Below are 25,308 nucleotides of genomic sequence, written 5' to 3' on the forward strand. Positions count from 1 at the left end.
GCTTTTATTTAATCGGGTTAGATTATTTAACTATTCTGGAAGTAATTTCATTTCCCGTTTTACATACAGCTTTTAAGCCAGAGTGATTATAAAGCTTGTTTTGTGACCAGAGGCAACAAAAGTGAACAAACAAACGTCGAAACATTTCAGTTGCTCGAGAACTGTTGAACATATCGAGTCGGAAAGTGATTCAAAAATTGCTGAAAAATGTCTAAAAACAGCAGCTTGTTGTTGTGTCTCTGTGTGGCATTGACTGTGGGCGTGGCAGTGTCGAATTCTGAGGATAAGAAACCCATCACGGAGACATGTTTGGGTTGCATGTGTGAGGCATTAAGTGGTTGCAATGCCACGGCGATATGTGTGAATGGGGCATGTGGAATCTTCAGACTCACCTGGGATCAGTGGGTTGATTCGGGGCGCTTAACACTACCTGGGGAATCGCCCCTATCAGAGAACTGTAAGTGTGGGAAATTACATGAAACTCCAATTTAAATATGGATTTTCCATCATAGCATTCACGAACTGCGCGAATGATCCATATTGTGCCGCGGATACCCTACAAAGTTATATGGTCAAGTATGGACAGGACTGTAATAATGATGAGCGTCAGGATTGCCTCGATTATAATGCCATACATTATATGGGTCCATTCAATTGTCAGGCCGATATGCCCTACACCTACGAAAGCATCTTCAAAAGGTGCATCAAGCGAGTGCAACGAGAACACCAACAACAACAACAACAATAACAACAGCAGCCACAACAACTGTCTGAAACTTGAATTAATTTTTTATTGTAATTGCTTTTATTTATTCTAGGAAATTACAGTCAACTGACTGTATAGAATTTAGTATTTATACTACGAGTATATGAGAATATCCGCATTTCCAGTTGTTTCACTATTAAAATCGTTGCAACTATTAATCTAGCTCAGTTGTGCGGAGACTGCATCTCGAATCGGATTGAGATCAATTTCGATTGATCGAAAGTTGATTAAAATGTTTGTGTATTTTCATTTCTTGTTGTTCAGTTTCTTTGGGTTGGGGCTCTGGAATTGTGGGTTAGCTTTCGATGGTAAGAGAATTTCAAAACCTATTTAAACATTCTTAGAATAGCTTAGAATAAAATTAAAATTAGGAAGCAATTTAAATAAAATTTTTTTAAAAAAATAAAAAACAATTTATAAAAGTATAGCCTTATCAATTAACATTCTTAATTTTTTTTTTAATATTTTATCATAGTACGCACCACTGTGCCTGTACATTGTGAGATAATTATCGGTAGATAGTATTTACTGCACAATTATGATAATGCGAAACGACTTTGGTGTAATACCCACTAGTACATATACTTAGTATATCGATTTCAATAGAATACGACGATTGGCTAATATGCTAAACAACAACTTTTCCCCTGCACTGCCCTCCCCGTTCCGCCTTTCCGTCTTCCTCTTCCATGTTTAGTTGTAAACAAACCCGTCACGGAAGACTGCCTGGAATGCCTATGTGAGACTTCAAGCGGTTGCAATGCGTCAAAGATTTGTGTGAACGGGGCATGTGGCATCTTTCGGATTACCCGGGGCTTCTGGTTAGAGGGCGGTCAATTAACGCTGCCGAATGACACCTCCCTATCGGATGATGGTAAGATAATGCAACCCGTTAGTCCATCCAAATCTGTCATTTTATTTTCAACTGTAGCCTTTGTCAACTGCGTGAATGATCCTTATTGTGCCGCGGATACGATCCAGAATTATATGTACAAACACGGCCAGGACTGCAATGGGGATGAGCACATCAATTGCGAGGATTACGGAGCCATCCATAAGCTCGGCAATTTAAATTGTCGTGGCGAGTTGCCCTACAGTTTCGCCAAGGTCTTCAATAGATGCCTGAAACGAAAGCAGCAACTGGAGGCAAAAGCAAAGGCAAAGGAACAATCGTCGAATTAACTAAATAACTTTTTCTTTATTTGGTTGGTAATGTTTTTTGAAAACAATTATTAATACACATTGCTTATGTTTGCATCTGAACAGTTTCCAATACAGATCTAACGATATAGATGTAGTTATATGTAATACAATACATAGTATATATATATATATATATATAATTTAGTATATAGTTTTTTGTTGGTATATGAAAACTACTTTAGAATCTTTCAACAATTTGTTAACGTTTACTAAATAGTATTTTATTGGATTCAAAGAGGTCTTAAGTACATAAGTATAACCCGATTATTGCTGCTCCCATTTTCTATATAGCTTCTGCTTCAGATCGATTAGATTTGGTATTAAAATCTTTTAGGAATAGAAGTTAATGTTGAATGAAATGAATTCTATTTTTCCTTATTGTATAACTTGAACCTTAGCTTTAGAATTTGTTTAAACTGCTTAAACTGTTTTTTCTTTTTTTTTATATTATTCATTATAAACAATTGTTTCGAACAACCTTTCAACTTATGAGACATATGAGAGAGTTTTGCTAGCAGTGATGATAATTGTATAAAATAATGCAATAAATTAAATACTATTATTTTAACTTTTTGCAGTGCTCTGAAACTAAAGCAGAGTCACAAAAGTTACTAAAAAATACAGTAAAACTATGTAAAAAATTAAAGAAAACTACAAAAAAATTTGTTCTTTAAAAATGTTGCACTAAAAAACAATTTTTTGTTCATGTTTTGTTGTTTTTGTTTTTTGTTGAGTAAAAAATCAATTTATTCATGTTATTTATAAGGCTAATTAAATAAATATCCTATAAATACAATCAAGCTCGTTAATTAATGGATGTGTGTGTGTGTGTGTGTGTGTGTGTGTGTGTTAGGATATGATTATGAGGTGTGTTTGTGTATTTGATATAATACATATGCAATTTATTCGTGAGTTTCGCTTATGATTTAAGCATTAACTTAGCACGTTAATTAACTTTATTTCTTATTATTGCCATCGTTAGCCAACAATAGCTCTTTGGCTTCCTTCTTGCCGCGTTTCTTTTCCTCCTTGGCATGCAGCTTGGCTAGACGCTCCTCCTCCTTGGCCAAACGCTTCTCCTCCTATAACAAAGAAAATCAAATAGTAATATAATTACTATGCCTATGAAAACATTGTAAATATGCAAGTTTAATAATGAAATCGAATTTACTCTATTAGACATATTCGTGTTACTGATATCAGACAAACTTTGATTACTCAGTATATTCTTAGTCAAATGTTTATTTAAATTTATTGGACTTTATTATTATTCTATTTTAATTTCCATCCTATTATTCTAGCTAAAATCTATGATTTGCATATCATATGAAATAAATTAAGGGCTTTTTGGCTGTATTGCAATTTTGCTTTTTAAAATTGCATATTTAAGTTTAATCAAAATCTAGGTTTATTACACATGCAGTTCCTTTTTTTCTATGTGTTTTAAATGTTTTAATAAAAATACATTTTTCAGCACGGTTGGAAGAGTATCTGTCAGTGTCAGCTAGTAATTACAATATGTTCGCTTGTTTAACAAGCAATAAATAGAAAGCTTAAAAAGTGCATCAAATTCAAAAAGAGGTTGCGCATTATGAGTTACTTTTTGTTTGCACCACCCACATCAGGATTGGCTTATGGAATGGTGTGGGGCTTGGAAATTTATGCCCTGTAGCACAAAAGACCCGTTCGGGCCAGGTTTAATGAAAAACTTTGCAGGCAGCGGATGCAAACGAGGCCAATTACAAACAATGCGACTGGGCGCCGTGTGGCGCCCCCTGGTGGCAAAACAATAAAGTCGTATGCCCCACAATAACAGTCTGAGATAAAGAGAGAGAGAGAGCGAGAGAGATGTACATAAAGCAAAAGTGAGAGAGAGAGAGAGAGAGAGAGAGAGAGTCACCTTTCTGGCTTCCTTTTCAGCTTTCATCTTGAGCTTCTCTTCCTTCTTTTTGCGCTCCATGGATTCGTTCTTCTTGTTGTCGGCTTTCTCCTCTGCAAAATTGTCGAGCGGAACTTAATTAATTTCGTACATCCCTGGCGCCATCTATCAGTTAACAAGATCAACTTACTGCTGCTGTTGCTGCTGCTGTTCGTAAAAAGAGGAAAACTTCGACTCGAAGCACACGAATGTGGCTTACAGTTACTCCCTGCAGCGCCACCGATGACGGAGGAACTGCCGCACGCACCTGACTTGGAAGTGGAGCTGCTGCTGCCCCCCAATGATGCACTTCGTCCGCCTGGCGCCTTGCTATTTATTGGGGCACCAGCACCATTCGGAAGTTTCTTGTCCTTGGGCATCACATAGGCATTCTTGGGTAGCGAGTTCTTTGAGGTAACCGGACAAATCTTGGCGCCGCCAGCTTTCAGTGGTGGCGGTGCCAGTGCCGTACAGCTCAGCTGTATGTTCATCGGGCTGGGGCGACGCGGCGGAGGCGGAGATGCCGATTCCCGCAGCAGAGGCGCCAGTTCATGGCCGCTTGACTTCGTATACGAGGCGTAGCTGGAAAAGACATATTTATTTAATTTAAATATATCAAATAAAATTAAAACATTACCTATTGAATGATATTATGTACATTGTAAAAGTTTTATTTATGATTGAGAAAATAATGAAATTAAAGTTAAGTCGGTGGGTTATGTCTAGTGCAATGTGTAAAAGGTAAAAATATGAGTTAATTTATTAATATACTTATTTCTTTTATATATTTCTTTAACATCGACCAAATTAACATAAGAGAAAAAAATTTTACAATTTAGTATAAAAAGTTTAATTGTATTTTATACAATTTAAATTTTTAGCTAAAAATATATAAAAGTGAAGTTAAGAAGTCGAGGGTGTATTCAAAAAACTTGTATCAGGTGTGTTCTACAAATCTATAACAGCGTTAAAGCAGCCCAAAAGCAACTGTTGGTGTTCCTAAAAACAAAAAAAACATTGCTTTCAAATGTCTAAAAAATTCTTGAGAGACTTGACAAAATAAAATATTTATTAAAGTAAATTAAAATATCTTTGAATTGAATAAAAATGCAAAGAAATTATATTTGATAATATAAAATCTCTAACATTTCAGGAACACAAACATTTCGAACGGCTGTTTTCGAAAACATTTCACTTCAATATCTCTAGAGATTTCTGAAACACATCTATATGTGACATTTTGTGAGAGGTTGGGAGAGTGTAAGGGTTGCTCAAGGAGTGTATTTATGTGTTGATTAATAATTTTTTTTTATTATTTTTAATATCTGTATTTAATGATAAGAGATTTCTGAAACACATCTATATGTGACATTTTGTGAGAGGTTGGGAGAGTGTAAGGGTTGCTCAAGGAGTGTATTTATCTGTTAATTAATTAATTTTTTTATATATTTTTTATATCTGTATTTAATGATAAGAGATTAGTAAGTGAGCGTGAGAGTCAAGAGGTCTACCCACCGAAAACGTGGATTGCTGACGTGCACCGGCGAGGGATGAGGCACTTTGGCAGGACTGCGAAACTCCTTAATGGGTGGCAGTCGATTCTGGAGATCGAGCAGACGACTCTTGACGTGTCGCCTTCCCGGGTATGTGTGTGTGGGCATCATGGGCGTCATGGCGCCGCTGGCACTACCACTACTGCTGCTCGATGAGGATGTGGAGGCGGAATTGCTCAGCATATGCAGCGGCTTGCGCGGCACAGCGCCAGAGCAGCCGCTGGGGCAACCGCCATGATGTGAATGATGTACTCCATTGTCACGCGGCGAAAGCGAGCCAACGCTAGTCGAGGAACAGGAGGATGAGCCCGATGGTGAGATCACCTGATGCTGATTATGGTGCTGATTATGATGCTGATTATGATGCTGATTATGATGATGGTGTGTATTGGGTGATGGCGGTGCCAGATGATTGGCACTGGCAGCCGACGCAGTGATCGCCGCGGGCGAGGCAGGCGAGCAGGGGCCACTGCTCGATATGGAAGACGTCTTGGAGTAGTGCGAATAACCCGATAGCGTGGAGCCCGCCGATCCCGTCGAACTCATCGAGTACAGGCTGTCCGACTGCGACACACGTCCATGTGCTCCACGTGGCGCTGCATAGTGATGTCGAGCACCTGCCGCCGTGTGCAACGTGGGCTGATGGAATGCATGGTGTTCGCTGTGTGCATCATTCATGGAATAGGAGCTGGCTGAAGCGACCACGCCGCCAGCGTGTACACCCGCTGAGGCCCAGCTTTTGGCACCCATGGAGTAACTGCTGGCCGACTCCTGTATGCGCCAGCTGCCCGATGACGACGTCAGTCTGTTCACCCGCGCCCTGCAGATCACGCACCGCAGAGGCAGCAGTCGTTGGGCCACCGCACTCTGTATGGTCTTGACAAAGCAACGCCGGCAGACAACTCGATGGCCACACGGCGAGGTCTGCATTGTGGCGCGTGCATTGATGCAGATCACACATTCATCCTCCTGCGAGGTAGGCGGATCCGGTTCGCTCTCCTCCTCAAGTTTGCTCAGCAACTTGTCCTGTAAGTAACGTGAAGTAATGTGAAATCTTTAGACCAATTTAAGCGTTATTTTATGTTGCAGCCTAAAAGTATGCCACACTTATTGTTATACAATTTAAAATATTAAAATTATTTCCCCACAGCATTAAGACTGTAATCTCTAACGATTTTAATGGGCATAATGTTTGTGATTTTTTTAATTTTAGTCTAGATTGGTTTGACAACTGTAACACGTTAAGAGCTTAAAACTCGACTGATTATACTGTGGAACATGTTTGTGGCTTTTTAAATTTAGTCTAGATTAATTTTGCATTCAGTTTTTTTTTAATGTTTTTTTCAGTGAGAATATATTTATCTAATTTTTTCCCTTAATTTTATGGTATCTGTTGCACATTAAAACTGCATTTATTTTATTATGAACATTTTGTGGTTTATTAAAAATTAATCTTGATTCATTTGGCATTCAGTTCAATTATTACTTGGGCTAAATATATTTTATGAAAATATCTTTATCCATTTTTTCTTCTATATGGAATCTGTTACAAATAATTAGCAAGCAGCTATGAAGTAATTTGGAATTTTTTATATATTATAAGTATTGCAATGGGATGTAAATGATGTCAGAGGCTTTTTACTGGCCAAGGGCGCAGTCGGAAGCCATTTGACATGCCAATAAATATATATCACACCACCAATTGGAGTCAATAAAATTGAGATTTCATTATGACAATTTTAATAAATAATTAATGCAACAATCTGCGCATTGGCTAACTGTATTTATATGACATGCAAATTGAGGAATTTCAAGTCAATTTGATGGCTGATTTTGTGCGATTTGTTTTGTCAGCTTCGATTGATAATTAACTGAGCTGAAAATTGGCCAATGGCGCAGCTTTTATCGCTTATTGTTTGCATTTGTTTATATTTAAAGCTGGGTGGGAGTGCGACCTCAGACTGTTTATAATGAATTAATATAGACTTAAGGTATTTTATTATATTTCTTAAGAATTGTTAAATTGAACATTGTTGTCTTTTATTGTTGTTGTCGCTGCTGTCTGTGGGCCATTAAATATGTGATTCAGCAAATTTTTATTATTATTATTTATTGGGTGAATGGTCGGCTTTAATTTTAATAAACTATATATAACTGTTGTTTATTTTTAGACTGTCGATATTATTATTTTTATTGCTGTGCAATGTACCTTTAAGATCGTCATCAACTCTCAAGGCACGAGGAAGTCGTAAAAGAATGTGCCATGAGTAAAAACAGAAGTTGTTGGACGGGTTTCAGAGCAACTTATGGACTAGAACTTAGAATGGGCCTTGCACTTGGCGGCTTTCAGGGCCATCAACATATGCTTAGCTCAAGGTGCCAAACACATAACTAGCAATTTGCAATTACCAATTGGTTATTATTTTACAGCTGAAAAACCTCAAAGCAATCGCGTTACGAATGCCAAACTGCAGTCAAAAGCAATATTCCATGGCATTTATTAGTAGACTGTGCATCATAATGACCCTGACTACAGACTACTGGCTGCGAATCATTGCCAGATTAAGATTCAGCAACAAATTCAATTTATGCATAAATCAAAACCACTCCAACAATACACCCATAACCGCTAAATTGCACGCCCGCAACTTGGCTAAATGATTTTGAATGATTAATGCTCTCAAAATGCTAAACTCATCGCCTCACTAATTGACCCGCAACCGGAGAAGAGCACTGAACGGAGGATGGTCAGAACTGCTTTAAAGCATATACATATATTTTCACTGTTGTTGCGGTTGTTGTTGGTGTTTTTGTTGTAGTTGGATCTTGCGGCTGACAGCGGTCAACGAAAGGCGATAAGCATCAACAGCTGCTGAGACTGAGAGCATTCGGTCAAGGTAAGCAGGCTGGAAGTTATACACCGCTAAAAATACAAAATATTTCAATAATTGAATTATCTATCTTACTAATTCAATTAATCCATAATAATAATAATTCTTTTAAGTTTTTAAATAAATTCAGATAACTTGTGTAAATACAAATTATGATTTGGAAGTAAGGGAGTTGTGCTTATATATCTTTTCAGAAACACTCATGTATTTCTATCCTCTGCAATATAATTTATTTTCAAGAATTTTGACTTTTTTAATTTTATATAATTTAAATTTGTTTTATGTAACATCTGGTATAATTTCAAGAAACTTCTTTCTCAATATATTCAATAATTTTTTTAAATAGTTATAAGAGCTATTTAAAAAAAGTTCCATTTCATAGACACAACATTTTCTTTCTGTGTATTCTAAATCACTCCCACATAGCACTTATGTTGCACCGACTGCAGCATCAATGACAGCGAAATGAAAGCCTGTTCCATTGGCACCTGAACTTTGGCTTTGTCTTTGTAATTGCTAAATTCTCAGGTAGTAGCTGGCCACACACTGTGATCATCCTCGGTGATCTTTGGGCACTTGACTCATTTTGTATGCTTTGCAGGCGACAGGCGTGCGACATGAGGAAATTAAAAAACAATTTTACGATTTGACACCCCTGCACCGCTTCAATCTCCACAACCTTTGTTTCTCCCGCTTTGGTGAGTATTTGAGTGGCATGCGCGATTAGCTAATCTAAATATTTGGCACAGGTTGGAGGCGGAACAGGCGACGATCAAGTTCGTTGCCTCAGTCTTTTGTTTTGCCATAGGGCCGTGCGAATTGATTTATCAGACAAACGACAGCCGACAACCGACAATCAATACGCACAATACGGCAACTCAGCAACTTCTAGGCAACGTTCCCAGACAGCAACTTGGACAGGCAGCATGCGCTTTAGCAGCGTTCAGTTCGTCTACGGAACTCGGCCAGAACAGAGCGTTGTTGTCGGTGTTGTCAAAGTGAACGAAAGGCGGCACCTAAATACGAGTGTTTGTGTTGTTGTTGTGCATGTTGTGTGTGCGATTTTTATGGCTGTCAATGCGGAAGCGCCTATCAAAATAATACAAAATTCAAATACTCGTAGTTATCAAAGTGCGATATTTTGTTGATGTCTGAGGTTCATTGAACGCCCATTTTCAGCTGGCCCTGTCTGATAATAATCAAACAACGACATCGACAATAACAACTTCCAGTTAAATTTTTGCAACCACTTGCGATGATTTTACCAACTGCCTCCACATTGTGCAATGTCTTTACATTTCTGCTGGGTAAGTTTTTTGGACCCCCTTTAAAGTGTCTTGTGTTCTTAGGCAATTAGCATCCATTATCTTGACTTAACACTGAGCTGTTCTTTTTGTCAGCTAGCCAAATATTTACTCATGTTTTTAGTCACAAATTTGTTCATAAGTTCAAGGTGTAGTGGGTTGTAAATAGTACGATATCTTAGATGTATAAGACATCGAACTTATGCGTGAATAAGAGTCAAGTATTTGGTAGACACAAGTGCCAATTGTTGACATTTGATGCATGAATTTACTTTGGGTTCGGTTTGTCGGCTAACTTGAGGGTTTACTGAGCCATGAAGTAAGGTTGCATTGGCACCGAACAACCGATTGAACAATGGCTCAACTGACGGGTGTACTAACTTGTAAGACAATTCAAGGTATAGTAATTTACCTTCGATCAATTGATGCGAGGCTTTTACTAAATATAGGCCAAGATGTTGCTTGTAACTCATGCATTGTTGCCAAGCTTCAGCATTTTAAATAACGAGGAGATATATAGTCATTAATTAATTACAAACATATATTGGATTTTAACTTACTTCTATTTCTATTTACTGTTGCCAAGCTTTATAAGCTCGTATACATACATTGTAAGCATATGACTTCCTGAGTCTTTCCAGCATAATGCAATTGGTAATTGTAATGATTTGTAACTTAAATAAAACTGAATAAGATATAGGTTCACCTTAAATATACAAAATAAAAACTTAATTGCTTAAAACTATTCCTCAAAAGCTTTAGCAATAAATTTTAAGCTCATACTTTTCTCATAGGAACACAGTGCACTTCCGTCACGTTTTAAGATTTTATGATGATTTACGAGAGTAAAGCTTCCATAAGGTGTAGCTTTATTACATATATGCTTTAAATTAAGACTTTTTTATATTTCTTTTTTATATCAATGTCATACTATTTTATATCGAGAACCTTTGAGTATAGTTTAGATACAAATCTGTTATACAACAATGTGATAATTCACTTAAAAACAAGAATAAAATTCTGTTAATTAACTGCCAGCCAAAAAAACTTTTAAATGAACAAGAGAACAACGTAATAATTAAATTAAATGTACAACGTGACGCAAATGTGGAAGCAAACGTGAACAAAACAAAATAAAGAAAACTACAAACAGAGCCATAAGATAAATATATATATTTGTATATGCGAGCATATCGTCTATACGTAAGACAAAGTCTCTTCCGCTCTGCAGCAACAACAAGGAAAAACTAGTAGTAAATTTACATAAATAAAATATATTTAGACTATATGCATAAAAATGAGTCTGAGTAGCGAAACGGAAAGTGTTGAACAAACCATAAGCTGCAAACTAATTTGACCTTGCCTAAGGTCATGATTATCGCTGTTGTTGTTGCTTCCATTTGGCATCTAATCAAATCGAATCAATTCAAAATCATCGCTAAATCTGTGTAGCAAAACAAACATCGAAAAAAAATGCAATGTCATTGACATTGCAATGTTGACCCAGTGCCACGCCTCCCATTACACAGCCTCAATAAATGTATTGACGGTGATAGCAACTTGATAGAAACTCGTTTTGGAGAAGTTTAATGGGTAAAATGACTCTTCTAAGACTTTGGAAATGTTTGACTTAATTTAATATTTCAGTGAAAAATGTAAAGAATTCATTTATTCTAGTAAGTATCTAAATTTGAGATAATGCTGTAATAATATTCTTTTAAGAAAAATTTTCCAATGGGATAATTTTTCAATTCATTCTTAGATCAAGCTTGATGCTAAATTTATTTTGATTGCCTTAAAAGCTCGTTATGGGGAATTTTGATAATATTCAAACATTATCAAAAGAGTATTTACTTGTCGTCGCAGCTCATTAGTTTTTAGCCTTTATGTACTTTTATGTTTGTGTTTTCTTAGACGTAATACGTGGCGTATACGTCACGTGCTGCTGGTTGTCAGTTGTCCACTTTGTTATTGTTATTGTTGGTATTGTCTGTGGTTTTTATGGTAGCTACAATCATAATATACGGCTAAGATTCAAGTTCATGGCTAAGCGGTGCGTCGCTTGGCTGGTTTCATTTTGACCAAGCTTATGCTGCTTTGTTATTGTTGTTGTTTGCCTTATTAGCTTGTTAATAATACAATTAGCTGATTCTTAATAATTATAGGCTTTTCTCACATATTCACATGCCGAATTGCCAACTGGCTATAGAATTAAGTTTCTAATTCTGTTATTGCTTCTATGTTTGCAGCCGGCTCTCCAATATTTTACAGTGCCGCACCGCGTGGCAGCTGTAGCAGCTGTTGCAAGATACGTGAGCGTGAGGACATCAAGTTTCTGCTATACACGAGGTGAGTGGGGTTGAATCAGCGGTGTCTCATGCATATTCAGTGCATCATTATACCCGCTACTTAAAAAATAAGTAAAAGGGTATATTGTGTTCGTTACAATCAAGGCTGCAAACCGGTTTTGAACCGAGCCTCGTACAACCGGTTCGCTTCGGGTTCTTAAGCAGCCTGAGCCGGATCATGAACCGAACCCTTCAAATTATTTTCTTTGAGAGCCCGAACTAAAAATAAAAGCTTCGGTTCGAAAAAAAAAATAATTACATAAATTTAATGGTTTTCTAATATGACGCAATTATTTGAGACTTCGGATTAAAATAAGACATATTTAAATCTTTAAATAAATTTTAAATATCATCAAAATTTTATTTCTTTTAAAATACAAATTTCATAAGTATAAAATGTACTTACTTTGGGCTCAGGGGGTATATAAACCAATTCGCGAGCCGATCCGATATCTTGCTCTATGGTTCGAACCGCCAAACCGAAAATTTAACAAAATTTTGGAGGTTTGCACACTTGGTTACAATGTATGTAACAGGAAGAAGGAGGCATCTCCGATCCTATGAAGTATATATATACTTGATCAGCATCAATAGCCTAGTCGATATAGCCATGTGTGTCTGTCAGTCTGTCCGTCCGTCCGTCTGTGTGATCTCAGATTTTTTAAGAGCTAGAGCAACCAAATTTGGCACACAGATTCCAATGGCGTTGGAGCAGTTCAACTTTGCTTCAAATTGCAGGGACGCCCCCATCCGCCCCCTTCCGCCCCCCGCAAATCAGTTTTTAAGATGATATGTTTTTCGTGGTAATCTACGTTATCTATTAGTTTTATCTATTATCTTACTTAATCGCAGAAAGATCGGTTAGACAGAACGGCAGAAATAGCTGTTTAAATTGTAAAAACAATTCAAGCTCCTAAAAGTATGTAACGGGTATCCTAAGGTCGGGATCTCGACTATAGCCTTTTCGACTAGTTTTTACCTAAAAACAAAAAAACCATGCAGGAAAAACCGCAACACGGCACAGCAGCTACAACTGAGCGACGAGTCGCGACTGGCGCGAAGCAATTTCAATTTCAATTACCCGCTGGCCATCTATCTGCACGGCTTCTCGGAGTCGGCCACAGGGGATCAGCAGAGCAGTCAGCAGCTGAAGGATGGTAACTCAATGTCACAGGCGCTGTCAGCGCTCAGTTTACTCATCTTCAGTTTCTTTTTATGCCTTTCAGCGTTTCTGCGGCGCGGCAACTACAATGTGATACTCGTTGACTGGAGCGCCATGGTGACAGTTCCCTGGTACTCGAATGCTGTGGAGAATCTTCCAGTTACAGCACGCTATCTGGCTCGCTTTTTGCGCTACTTGGTGACTAGTGGTTATGCCGTCAAGCATATTCATTTGATTGGTTTCAGCCTAGGCGCAGAGGTGGCTGGCTTTGCCGGCAAACAGCTGCAGGAATGGGGAGTCAAGCTGACAAGGATAACAGCATTGGATCCAGCATTGCCGCTCTTTGAGGGCAACAGCTCCAATCGCCGACTAGGTCCCAGCGATGCTCGCTTTGTGGACGTCATTCACACGGATGGCGGTATTCTGGGCAACCCCACGGCCATGGGTCATGCGGATTTCTATCCCAATGGCGGTCGACCGTTGCAACCGGGCTGTGCACGGCAGGAAATCGCCAATAACCGCTGGCTGGGCATCATTAGTGAGTCCAGAGTGCAAAGTAGAATAATATTTTTTAAACTGATGTTGCTGTTGTTGTTTTATTGTCCCAGTCGGTTGCAGCCATCAGCGGGCCTGGGAGTATTTTGTGGAGAGCATAAGGCAACCTTTGGCCTTTCCCATCGACCGTTGCGAACCGTCGCAAAACTTTGGCAACTGCCGCATAAGCTATGGACGTGCCTACATGGGCTACGGTGCAGATCCGAGGTGAGGATGAATCGATACATACACGTATATACATATTTATATAGCGATAACTCCCAGAACTATATATATGACATTTATTTATTTCAACCACTTGACAGACTGCGCGGCAAGTTTTATCTGGAGACGAACGATGCCAAGCCATTTGGCAGACACACCCCAACAACACCCTCGTCCATACCTCCCCTGTTGCCCATCTCCTACAAAACGCCACTGAATGTCACAAGGGAGCCGCAGGAGGAAGACAACAACATTGACAACATCGTATTGACGTGACAAAATGACCAAAACAAGCAGATGGAAGCCTTTCCCTCAGCCCCTCATCCACATTCTCTTCAAGTATCTCTTCATCAGGCTGTCCTTTAACACGAGATTAAGTGACTTGCGTGATTTTGGACGCACATTCCCTCACTGTTGAAGGTCTCCACAGTTATATATAGTTGTAGTTGTAGTCGTAACTTATGTAAGTTGTTGTAAGTTCTCTTGTGATCTGTCTTATAAGTATTGCTAGCACGTAAGCCGCGTTTCTCTTCTTTCTTACTCTCTATCTCTATTTATCTTCCTTGAAAAGTAAATTGTCTTAAGCATAAGCTGTTTTATTGTTGCATTTCTTTGTGGTTCTCACTGAAAGCACTTGTGTAATTTGAATGGCAAATGTGGGAATTGAAATTGATGTAAATGGTAATTTTTATGAGCTCCCCATTCTCTATCTTATTCCTTAGATTATTTTCAGAACTTTGACCTCGAATTTAACGCACTTGTAGGTCGAATTTTTCAAAATGCAGTCTTACATCACAACGCAATTATCTTAGGTATGTAGTGTCCAAACTTCAAAGTCGCACGTCAAACGGTTTGGCCTGTGCAATGCTCACTCAGTAAATGAATGCATGAGGTCGAACATTTATATATATATAGATTTAGAAAGTTATTCGAGGTTTTATTTAAGCAATTTAATATTACCGTATTTTTCATGGTTTTTGGCTGTTTTCTCAAAACCCAAAGATCTTCCTCCATTTCTTTATTTTATGGAATAATAATTAATTTCAAAGCAGAAGTTAAGTCAACAAAAATAAATTACTGTGCTCTTTAAATATAACAAGAAAGCATTATATATTTTTATAGCTGTGAAAACGCGAGGAAAAATTGCAGAGGATATAAACAAGTTTATTTTATTTCTTTCTTCGTAGTTTTCTTTTTATCGATTTTCAAGAATATTTTACATCCTTCATCAGCAATTTTAGAGTCCTTCGCAATGGCTGCACCTGCACCATAAAATATAAATTCGATGAGGTTTTCAGCTGCCTAATACCCTCTACTTCCCGCAACCTACTCATTTCCCTCTGCCTCCCTCAACGTTGACCCACTAAAATTGTAAACAGAGTTGGCAAAGAAAATTCACAAATCATTCAAATGGAACGAATTATATTTACGAAACTTAGAACTGCAAATGCTGCAAAAGTTGACTGTTGATGTTCTTGCAACTGCAACTGCAACTGCTACTGCAACTGCCACTGCTAAGTGGCACTGCAGTAAAGCTGTCACGTGCGGCTTGCGTCGTTCGTCGATGTTTGCAAATCTGCAACGAAGCATTTGCAAGGCATGTGGCAAAGTCCTCATTAATAATGCAACACACATCAAAGACACATACATGCTCACACCCTCACACACACACTCACGGCATCAATACACACCTGGGAAAGAACTGGCTTCATTTTCCTTCCGGCTGGCAACACCCTCTGCCCCCTCACCAGCTGCCAGCTCTCTGGACTTGCAACTTGCCACGGCTTCCGCTCGTTAAGCGTTCGCCTATGAAATGAGTTGAAAATCGGCTGCCGCCGCAGCTCATTGCACATTATGGCGCACATCCTGCCGGTTGTAATCCTTGCGGTTGTTGTTGCATTTGTTATTGCTATTATTTTTTATATTTTCTACCATAATTATAGGCGTCTGAATTTTATAACGAGCGATCGGCTGGCTTATAAGCAATTTCAGTTTAATATATTTTAACCTCGCAGCTTTTGCATTATTAATTAATCACTTTTTTAATTATGCCTGCAATTTGGGGGCGTGACCACGCCCAACTGTACAGAGTATCGAATATAGGTTTGCTGGCGAATTTTTGTGTTGTTTTCTTTGGCCTGACCCAATGTTGTTGTGGCTAGGAACAATATTTTTGTTGCTTGTCCTTGGGGGCGTATACTTAATTTTGTATTTTGTTATTTTTTTTACTTTCTAAGGTTTCCCGTTGCGTCATTGTCGCTGCCCAAAGCACTTTGCATGTCGTATTTTGTTAGTTTATACTCTCACAAAGGATATCATAACTTTTACATGCAAAATGTCAAGTACACGTATAATAGGAACTTTGACTAAAAATTTAATTAAATTAAAGTATGACAAAAGGTATATAGGAATTGTAGTTAAAAATACTGTTTAAAATTTATCTAAACTAAATTGTGAAGACTTTATTAGTTCTATGAATATTGATGAAATTTAAACTAACTTTGTTCCACTTTTTGAAAGAGCAGTTAACCTTGTTGTACAAAAGTATAATTTTATGTGTCAGAGTATTTAATCGCCAAGGGCTGTATATTTATTTTCTTTTTTTTTGGTCTCTGTTTGGGCTTCTCTGTGGGTTTTCGGGCAACTAAATTAAATTACTTGGCTTAGTCATGAGTCACGGATAAAACTAAAACATGTCTGTGACGAGGGTCATGCAAATTATATCAAACGTAGGCTCAAATTAAAGTAATGCGATTGCTCACCTTAAAGCAGAGTAGGAAAATGCATTACAATTCCGATTGAAAGCAAATTATGAACGCTATTTATAAGTAAATGTAGTTTGTTGAGAAATCAAGTTAGTTTACTTAACTTCCAAAGGGGACACTTGTACAATCGTCGAGTCCTTTAGTCTCTTTGATTCGTCAGTCTATTAACTTGTTAGCTAACTAACATATCAATTATATGCGGCAGTAGTCAAAGTTCTAAAAGTTGTGTCCTGTTGAGTCGATGGTCAAGTAGGCCAATTGTGTGTGAGTTGTGCTTATGATTATCGCTTTGGAGTCCATATTGCTGTGTGGCATGCCACCACCGTGTGGCACATGACAATGGCTTATAAACAAGGCGACCAGACACGTGCAATATAAAAGCGGACTAACTGGCTAACGGTTTGATAAACGAACTACCCACGCGTGGATGTGCCACATGGGGCACATATAGGACGTGCAGAAGGCGCTGAGTCATGGGCGTTGCCTAATGAGCTTTTGGGGCACCTTTTGAGGGAATGGAAAAGGGCTTTGAGATCGGGCTGCCACTTTACAGCCAGACTGAGTGATTGATTGATGTTGAAATTGATTGTTGTCGTTACCATTGTTGTTGTTGTTCTCATTGTTATTGCCTCTTATTTACCTTGTATCCATAGCTTATTTATAACTCAACTCTTATGAAATTTAATACATTTTTCGGTGTTGATAAGTGTGTCAGACGTTTTGACACCTCAAAGTAGGCTACTCATAACATGAGTTTGCATGTACTTCAGTCATTCAGTCAGTTAGTCATGCCGTCAATCTAACGGCTTGACATCGAGTACTTGTTTTGGCCCACATCCTGAAGCTTAAATTCAAAGGTGAGCACTTGACTCAACTAAGGGACACAAAATTAATCAAATCGATAAGGTTATCGCTCTGTGTTTTCATCTCACTTTTTTCTATTTCATCATCGCAGCTTTTGTACTTGAAAAAGTAGTTGAGTTCAGTAACTAGACTTGATTTAGAAGTATAATATAACATGACTCGATTACTTGCAGCTGATATAAAACATTTGTTATAATATGTACAACAATATGAAATCTTTGTAAGGTATCTTAACTTGCCCATGTTAGTTGTTTTGATAACAAAAAACATTTTAAGAGCGGATACTTATTTTGTTTAAATAGTCACACAGCTGTCTTTTATAACCAGGTTTATTATAAATATATACTGTTCGGCATATTTATTTTGACAAAACTTAAAGTTAAATCTACTCATATTTTTAAACTAACTTTATGAAGATTTTAGCATCAAGGAAAAGGTCATTTAAATCCTGTTTGAATGATACAAAATTTTATTTAACCCATTAAGTACCCATTAAAAATTTTGAATTTATGCCGACGTAGAACTGAGTCATATTTTGAAACATTTTTTCTTGGGCTTAAACAAAAATTTTTTGATGCAGAAAGTTTCTTCAAACAATTCTAATAGTGACTGCAAAAAGAATTTTTCCAAAATCGTTTTGCTTATATTTTTTATGATTTTTTGTATGGGATGATCTCGGAAAATTTTGTATGAAAAGATCGAAAAAGTGTCTAAAATTGTAATATTTAGTCATTTTTAGCAATTTTCAAAATATCATAAAAAATATAAGCAAAGAAATTTTTGAAAAATTCTTTTTGCTATCGCTATTAGATGTGCTTGAAGAAACTTTCTGCATTAAAACATTTTTGAGCCCGAGAAAAAAAGTTTCGAAATTTGACTCAATTAAAAGTTGACGTAAATTCAAAATTTTCAATGGGCACTTAATAGGCTAAGTAAAATTTTGTATCATTCAAACAGGATTTAAATGACCTTTTCATTGATGCTAAAATCTTTGTAAAGTTAGTTCAAATTATGAGTAAATTTAACTTTAAGTTTTGTCAAAATAAATATGCCGACCAGTGTAGATTGGGTATAATGCAATTTTTCTTCAACAAGACAGCAAAAGGATGGAAAGCGAGACAGCAAAGTAAATGTTACGTAAGTTGAAGCAAGACAACAAACAATTTCATTAAGGTATACAAGAAGAAGACATCTCATTCTACCTTTTTTACTTTTCTTCTCTTTTGCGTTGGTTCTCGTCTTTCTTGTCGATGTAACTGTGTGTTTATATGTTGCATACTTGCGGGCGCAACATTTTCATGAAAATTGCATTTATAACGGCGACGTTTACGTGTCAACATTTCAATATTTATGGATGTGTGTGTGTATATGAGCTACTGTGTCTGTGTATCTCATGTTGTCGTTAAGTGAATTTATTGCATTTAATATGCTTCTTTATGTCAGTTATTTAGCTCAATGTTTAATACCAATCTAGTAAAAATATGTTTTAATAGGTACATAATGATGGAGGAATACAAGGACAATGAGAGGTATGGAGTTCTCAAAATGTTCTAATTACTGCACACATTAAAATCAGATTGTTAGATTGTAATTGTAATAGAAATAGGTAGTTCAAACATCTTCAGAATAAAGGATTAGGTCATCCCTGTATTCCGGTATGTTTCAGTCCACATCAAGGACAAATAAAAGCAACAGGCTGTCTAAGATGATCGGCATCCATATGACGGCCGCAACAACTTGAAAATGATAAGCTGAACTTTTCCGGGAATAATTTTAAATATATTACCACTAAAGAAATTCGACTCGACTGCTTAACAATTGATCCGCTAAATTGAACTAAAACCATTTATTTGCTCTACCAACCTTGACATATTTTTATAATTGCGAATTTTATACTTTTTAACTGTCACTTTAGCAAATTTTTACTGGGAGTTGACAGTGCTGCGCCGTGTTGCATGAATGGTTTACGAATAATAGCTTTGTATGATACGATTTCTTTGGCTAACAAGAGGTATTAATTTTATATGACTCATAATTTGTTTGATATATTTTGTAATAGAAAAGAGAGAAATACTTAGAGGAATAAAACATAAACAACTTTAAAGTATTAAGATGATAAAATTTTTTTGTATTGCAATTAAAAAACTTTAGGTTGATTGAGGAGATATTTTAGTTTTTCTTAATTGTTTTAGTCAAATGTCACTCATCGTGAATAATGCAATGATTTAAAAGCATTTGGACTTGTCGCTTTTGGGATAGGCTATTCGTACACTTTTAGTATCATTGATAAGAAAGCCATTCTTGATTATTTCCCATATTAGTCCACATATTTGGGAAGAGGATCATACCCCACAGGTGGGAGGAGGATTACGCTCATCGCTATAATCCAGTGTGTTCCAGATAGAAGCAAAAGGCTGACAAAGATGATCGAAACCCATAAGACGGCAGCAACAACTTGAAAATGATAAGCTGATTTCAATCCGACAACCTTTTTAAATATAATCCCGTTCACTAATGACATTCGATTTGATTGCACAGTTCACAGAATCACAGCCATTTATTTGTTTTATTTTTTTAGTTAAATGTCACCCATTGTGTTAAAAATTTGAACTTTGTGAATCCACTTTATTTACTTATAGCATAATTGATCATAACAGGCTGGAGGAACGTTATCCGTATAGTTTGGTAACCAGTCCGTTCCAATGAAATTTAGAAGTATCAAGCTAACAAAGATGATTGGCATCCACATGGCTGCAGCAACAACTAGAGAATGATAAGCTAAGTCCATAGAATGTACCTATTTATAAATATCTATATTCCTATTCCCTAATTGCATTCGATTTGATTGAAAAACAATTGTTCCGCTTAATATAATCAAGACTTGTCCTACCAACTCTAGCATTTAATAATTAATAATAAAAGCTATATGCTTTTCAACTAGCACTTTCGCTGATTTGTTACAATATGTTGTCAATTCAATATCTTATTAAGTAAATACATAGATCCTGTTCTTTACAATATGTTGTCAATTCAATATCTTATTAAGTAAATAATGGCAATAAAGAAAAATCAATTTTTTTTCTGAGAAAAAAAAGCAATTTGAACGTGTCTTAATTATTTTGATATTTTAATAATATAATAGAAAAGCTAAGATATTTATATTGTATGTATTATAAATGTATATCAGTTTATTTACGGTTTCTTAAGGAAAATTAAGTATTGAAATGTTATTGATAATCAACAAATTATTTAATGTTAAATAATAATACATATTTAATAATATTATTATTTAAATTACAAATAAAAGTAAAATTTATGCCTACAAATACGGGTTAAAAGTTAAAGTTAAGACTACGGATTTAATCACTGCCCATAATCTTTATATTCTTCTGTTTGATCTAGCGCTATAAAGAACAGGAGCTATGTACGTACATTGTACAATGGTAAACAATTGTTTGGTTAAAAAAATATGGGTTATAAATCGTTCCTAGATCGTCTATTATTGTATGAGTAATCAATATATTCACAATCAGAATAACACGGCTTATCTTGTGCTAGCGTCCAGTTCACGCCAACAGCAAGTAGAAGCAACAGGTAAACAAAGAAGTTCGGCATTCTCTTGGCAGTAGCAACAACTCGATAATGATAAGCTGAGTCCAATCTGGGAACCATTCAATATGTAACCCCGTTCACTAATAATATTCGATTCGATTGCACAACAATTGTCCTGCTACCCTCTTTAAAACTTTTTTAATAATAATAAACTTTATGCTTTTTAACAGGCACTTTAACAGATGACCTTTTTAAATAGGACCCCATTCACTAAATACAATCGATTTCATTGCCATTTCTTTGTTCTACCAACTTTAGCAAATTGTAATATTGCAAAACTTTATCCTTTCTTAGTAACCCATTAAGCACTTTTGCAGCTGTAAGTTGCCACTGCAATTTGTTAAAATCAGTATCACAAAAACAATCAAGTTCATCGACAAAAAAATTAAGTTATAATAGGACAATGTCTAATTTTATGAGATTCTTAAAGCGGATACTTATTATATATATGTGTAAGGAATCGGAAATATTAATAATTAAAATTATTATTTTGCAGCTTTCAGTGCTCGGCAAAGATGCAAAAGTAGTGCTGCAAAATGATCGCTTTTTCCTCATGCAATTTCATGCATAGCTATTAGCTTCTGCTGATTTTTGCCATGCAAAAATACATATTTATATATTAACACAATTATATTTTAATCAAATTGTACATTTGTATATACATAAATTATACATTAACATTTTCATTACATGATTTCGATAGTATTTTTGTTTATCGCTTGATTCTTATTTGGTACCCAAAAAAAAAAATGGGTACTTATTCGTTCTGTCTTTGTGCGCGCCTTGCATACAAACGTGAACATGCTGTCTCGCTCGCACGTTTGATTTGCCATGCAAGTCTAATTATTGAATTAAATGTAAATTCCGAAATAACTTCTCTATTTATGGGTCAATCGCTTTGAAATCAGGGTCGTTTAATACGCATACTTCTCAACTGATTGTTCAGTTAGGGAGTGCTATGTCAAAAATTGCGCCTTTAAATCGTTTTGTGCAATTTGGTGGCGAAGGGGGGCGTGGCATCAAAAATTGGAAACAAACTTGACCTGCGTATGGTATTCACATTCCAAATTTGAAGGGTATGAAAAATATATCCTCAATTTATATTTTTATTGTAATAAAACTAAAAATAAATAAAATATAAAAATTTGATTATAAATTATGGAGATACTTTATTTTTAAATTTTTTTTTATCTGGTCCTTCTTTTAGTTAAATGACACCCTTCGTGACTCTTTGTTACGCATTGCGCAATTAATTTGCTTGTCAGCTGATGAACAAATTTTTGGAAATATTTTAATTTACTCAAATTTAAAATTGATCATAACAGGCAGGAGGTCCGTATTATTCGGTAACCAGTCCTATCCAATAAAAACTTAGAAGTAACAGCCTAACAAATATATATTTCTATTCCCTGTTTCACTTAATAAAATCAAAGATATGTACTTGTCCTACCAACTTTAACATTTAAGAAATAAAAATTTATTGATTTTCAAGTGGAATTTCAACAGATTTGTTGCAGTTAGTAGCCAATGCAATATTGTACTGAGTAAATAATAGCGATATAGAAAAATAAATAAATTTCTGGCAAAAAATAGCATTTTGAATGTGTTTTAATCAGTTTGATATTTTAATAATAGACGTGAAAAAAATTTGCTTTTTAAGTTTTGGTTTGATTTAGGACACGCTAATTTTTATCAATTAGTTTTTTGATTTGTCCTTTTGACATTTGACATTTCTTTTTGTTTTTACACATGATGATTTACGCAATTAATAAAAATCCTTTGAACAATCAATTAATAACTCAATCGTCAGAATTTTGATCGTCGCCACTTGGTACCCAACTATAATAATCCGGTGTATTCCAGTTTCCTTCAAGGACAAATAGAAGCAACAGGCTGACAAAGATGATCGGAACCCACATGGCTACAGCAAAAACTTAATGATAAGATGGGTGCAGTCCGGGAACCTTTTTAAATATAAACCATTTTACTAATTATATTCGATTCGATTGCACAACAAATGTTCTACTATCGACTTTAACTAATTTTATAATAGTAAACTTGATGATTATTAACTGGCTTTTGATCAAAAAATCTTTTTAAATATAATCCCATTCACTAATTACATTCGGTTCTATTACACAACAATTGTTCCGATAAATCGAATCAAAACCATTTATATGTTATACTAAAATTATACCAAAGTAAATTGTTAAATTGCTAACTTTATGCTTTCAAACTGACACTGTAACAAATTGTCTACTGTGAGTTTCTAATGCATTGCCTTGTTGCATAGTTCGAGTACAAATAATAGCAACAATGATAAAAAAATGTTCTTAAATCAAGATTTTGGTCTCAAAACTAAGAATTTTGGTCTAAGAAAACACAACTTGATTTTAAGAACATATCAAAAAGGACCAAGTTCTTATTTCAAGAATAAATATTTTTAAATTAAAATAAAATAATAAAAACATTAAAATTAATTTTTAAATTTATAATTTTTTTTTTAAATTTTAAATAATAAACTTTTTATTCTGTTATCTGTCCCAACTGAAACGGTTTCTCTAACTAGAGCACTACGGAGTCTCTATTTGATTCAAATTAATAAGTACATATTTATATTTTCAAAACAATTTAAGAATGATTAATGATTAAACAAATTTCGAATTAGTTGGATTAGAAAGCGGTCTACTGATAGTTCTTTCAGAATTGCGGAAGAGGAAACCAATCTTGACTATTTCCCACATCAGTCCACACTTCTATTTCTGGGTCATCATCTTGTGCGAGCGTCCAGTTCACGCTAACGGCAAGTAGAATCCACACGTTGAGAAAGATGATCGGTACCCACATGGCAGCAGCAACAACTTGATAAGGATAAGCTGAGTCCAACCCGTGCAACAATTTAAGTATAATACCATTTATTAATCATATTCGATTCGATTGAAAAACAATTATTCCGCTAAATTGAGTCAAATCCATTTATTTGTTTTACCAACTTACGCAAATTAAATAATTACAAACTTTATGCTTTTTAACTAACCGGCAATTTAACAGATTTATGACCCTTTTTAATATTGCAATGACGAATTGAATATTTCGATTAAAATAATAGCTGTTATAATACAACAAAATTAATATTTTGACCTTTGAATATTATAATTTTTAATTGAGTTTTACTTAAAGTGAAAGCTCGATATTGATTTTAGACATATGGTTTCTTGGGCAATTCTTCATAGAATTCATCGTAGATTACGAATATCATTCCCGCTTTGTCGCGAAAAAAATTGAACCACTCTAAAGTACATTGTTAAATGGTAAACAATTGTTTGGTTAAAAAGAATATGGATTATAAATCGGTGCTAGATCTTTTATTATTATCTTAGTAATCAATATATTCACAATCAGAATAACACGGCTTATCTTGTGCTAGCGTCCAGTTCACGCCAACGGTAAGTAGAAGCAACAGGTAAATAAAGAAGTTCGGCATTCTCATGTCAGTAGCAACAATTTGATAATGATAAGCTGAGTCCAATCCTGGACCTTTTTATATATATCCCGATCTCTAATTTTATTAGATTCGATTGCACAACAATTGTTCTGCTACCAAATTTAGCTAATTTAATAATATTTAGTACACTTAATGCTTTCCAACTAGCATCTTAATAGATAATTTTTTTTAAGAAATTCGCATTCACTAATTACATTCGATTCGATTGCACAACAATTGATTCAAGAAATCGAATCACAGCCATTTTTTTGTTCTACCAAATTAAGCAGATTTGTTACAGTGAGTTGTCATTGTAAAGCCAAGTTGCATAACTCGTTCATAAATAAAAGGTACAATCGTATCTATTATTTGGTAAACAAACAATCCAAGCAGATGCTGTTCAAATTAGTTTAATATTTTGGTAATACTTTTATGAAAATTTAACACATATTTTAAAATGCATTAAATAATTTAACACATTTTTAAAAATGTATTAAATGCATATAATAATGTCAAACTTGGTCAAGGTTTTTCTACAGCTCTACAAAAGTATTTACCAGCGCGTTGATGATGTGTTTAATATTTACTATCGCTCACTGTATCTACTATTTATCAATAAACGCGCTGGCTAATTGCAAAACTTAGCCCAACAAACAATAATAACAATACCAACGACATG

The 25,308-nt window shown here is 35.6% G+C and overlaps 4 protein-coding genes across 4 annotated transcripts in view; 3 read left to right on the forward strand and 1 right to left on the reverse strand.

Moving 5' to 3' along the window:
• Positions 1–10: 10 nt before the first annotated feature.
• On the forward strand, positions 11–884 carry LOC117784704 (lysozyme 2). The gene is made up of 2 exons (XM_034622513.1): positions 11–457; positions 513–884. Exons 1-2 carry the CDS (start codon positions 208–210, stop codon positions 746–748), a joined length of 486 nt encoding a protein of 161 aa, XP_034478404.1. The 5' UTR covers positions 11–207; the 3' UTR covers positions 749–884.
• Positions 885–957: 73 nt separating this feature from the next.
• Positions 958–2,535, forward strand: LOC117784703 (lysozyme 3). The gene is made up of 3 exons (XM_034622512.1): positions 958–1,074; positions 1,464–1,640; positions 1,698–2,535. The coding sequence occupies exons 1-3, from the start codon at positions 999–1,001 to the stop codon at positions 1,946–1,948; spliced, it is 504 nt and encodes a 167-aa protein (XP_034478403.1). The 5' UTR covers positions 958–998; the 3' UTR covers positions 1,949–2,535.
• Positions 2,536–2,714: 179 nt separating this feature from the next.
• Positions 2,715–25,308, reverse strand: part of LOC117784490 (phosphatidylinositol 3-kinase 2) — a 31,136-nt gene continuing 8,542 nt past the window's right edge. Inside the window, exons 2-5 of the mRNA XM_034622242.1 lie at positions 5,403–6,466; positions 4,045–4,469; positions 3,870–3,961; positions 2,715–3,051 (exon numbers count right to left, since the gene is read on the reverse strand). Of these exons, the coding sequence (XP_034478133.1) occupies positions 2,926–3,051; positions 3,870–3,961; positions 4,045–4,469; positions 5,403–6,466 (1,707 nt within the window). The 3' untranslated portion in view covers positions 2,715–2,925. The remainder of the gene's footprint in view (positions 3,052–3,869; positions 3,962–4,044; positions 4,470–5,402; positions 6,467–25,308) is intronic.
• On the forward strand, positions 9,274–14,494 carry LOC117784492 (pancreatic lipase-related protein 2). Its single transcript, XM_034622243.1, has 6 exons — positions 9,274–9,638; positions 11,885–11,984; positions 12,986–13,140; positions 13,210–13,683; positions 13,754–13,907; positions 14,006–14,494. The coding sequence occupies exons 1-6, from the start codon at positions 9,587–9,589 to the stop codon at positions 14,178–14,180; spliced, it is 1,110 nt and encodes a 369-aa protein (XP_034478134.1). The 5' UTR covers positions 9,274–9,586; the 3' UTR covers positions 14,181–14,494.

Source organism: Drosophila innubila (genome assembly GCF_004354385.1).
Source record: "Drosophila innubila isolate TH190305 chromosome 2R unlocalized genomic scaffold, UK_Dinn_1.0 1_C_2R, whole genome shotgun sequence".
Lineage (NCBI taxonomy): Eukaryota > Metazoa > Arthropoda > Insecta > Diptera > Drosophilidae > Drosophila > Drosophila innubila.

Excerpts from the sequence above, each read along its gene's own strand:
- LOC117784703 (XM_034622512.1), top strand. The coding sequence starts at position 999 with ATGTTTGTGTATTTTCATTTCTTGTTGTTCAGTTTCTTTGGGTTGGGG. Across the intron at positions 1,075-1,463 it reads TTGTGGGTTAGCTTTCGATG|TTGTAAACAAACCCGTCACG; the intron begins GTAAGAGAATTT and ends TTCCATGTTTAG. Across the intron at positions 1,641-1,697 it reads CACCTCCCTATCGGATGATG|CCTTTGTCAACTGCGTGAAT; the intron begins GTAAGATAATGC and ends TTTCAACTGTAG.
- LOC117784704 (XM_034622513.1), top strand. The coding sequence starts at position 208 with ATGTCTAAAAACAGCAGCTTGTTGTTGTGTCTCTGTGTGGCATTGACT. Across the intron at positions 458-512 it reads ATCGCCCCTATCAGAGAACT|CATTCACGAACTGCGCGAAT; the intron begins GTAAGTGTGGGA and ends TTTCCATCATAG.
- LOC117784492 (XM_034622243.1), top strand. The coding sequence starts at position 9,587 with ATGATTTTACCAACTGCCTCCACATTGTGCAATGTCTTTACATTTCTG. Across the intron at positions 13,141-13,209 it reads CAGTCAGCAGCTGAAGGATG|CGTTTCTGCGGCGCGGCAAC; the intron begins GTAACTCAATGT and ends TATGCCTTTCAG. Across the intron at positions 13,684-13,753 it reads CCGCTGGCTGGGCATCATTA|TCGGTTGCAGCCATCAGCGG; the intron begins GTGAGTCCAGAG and ends TTATTGTCCCAG.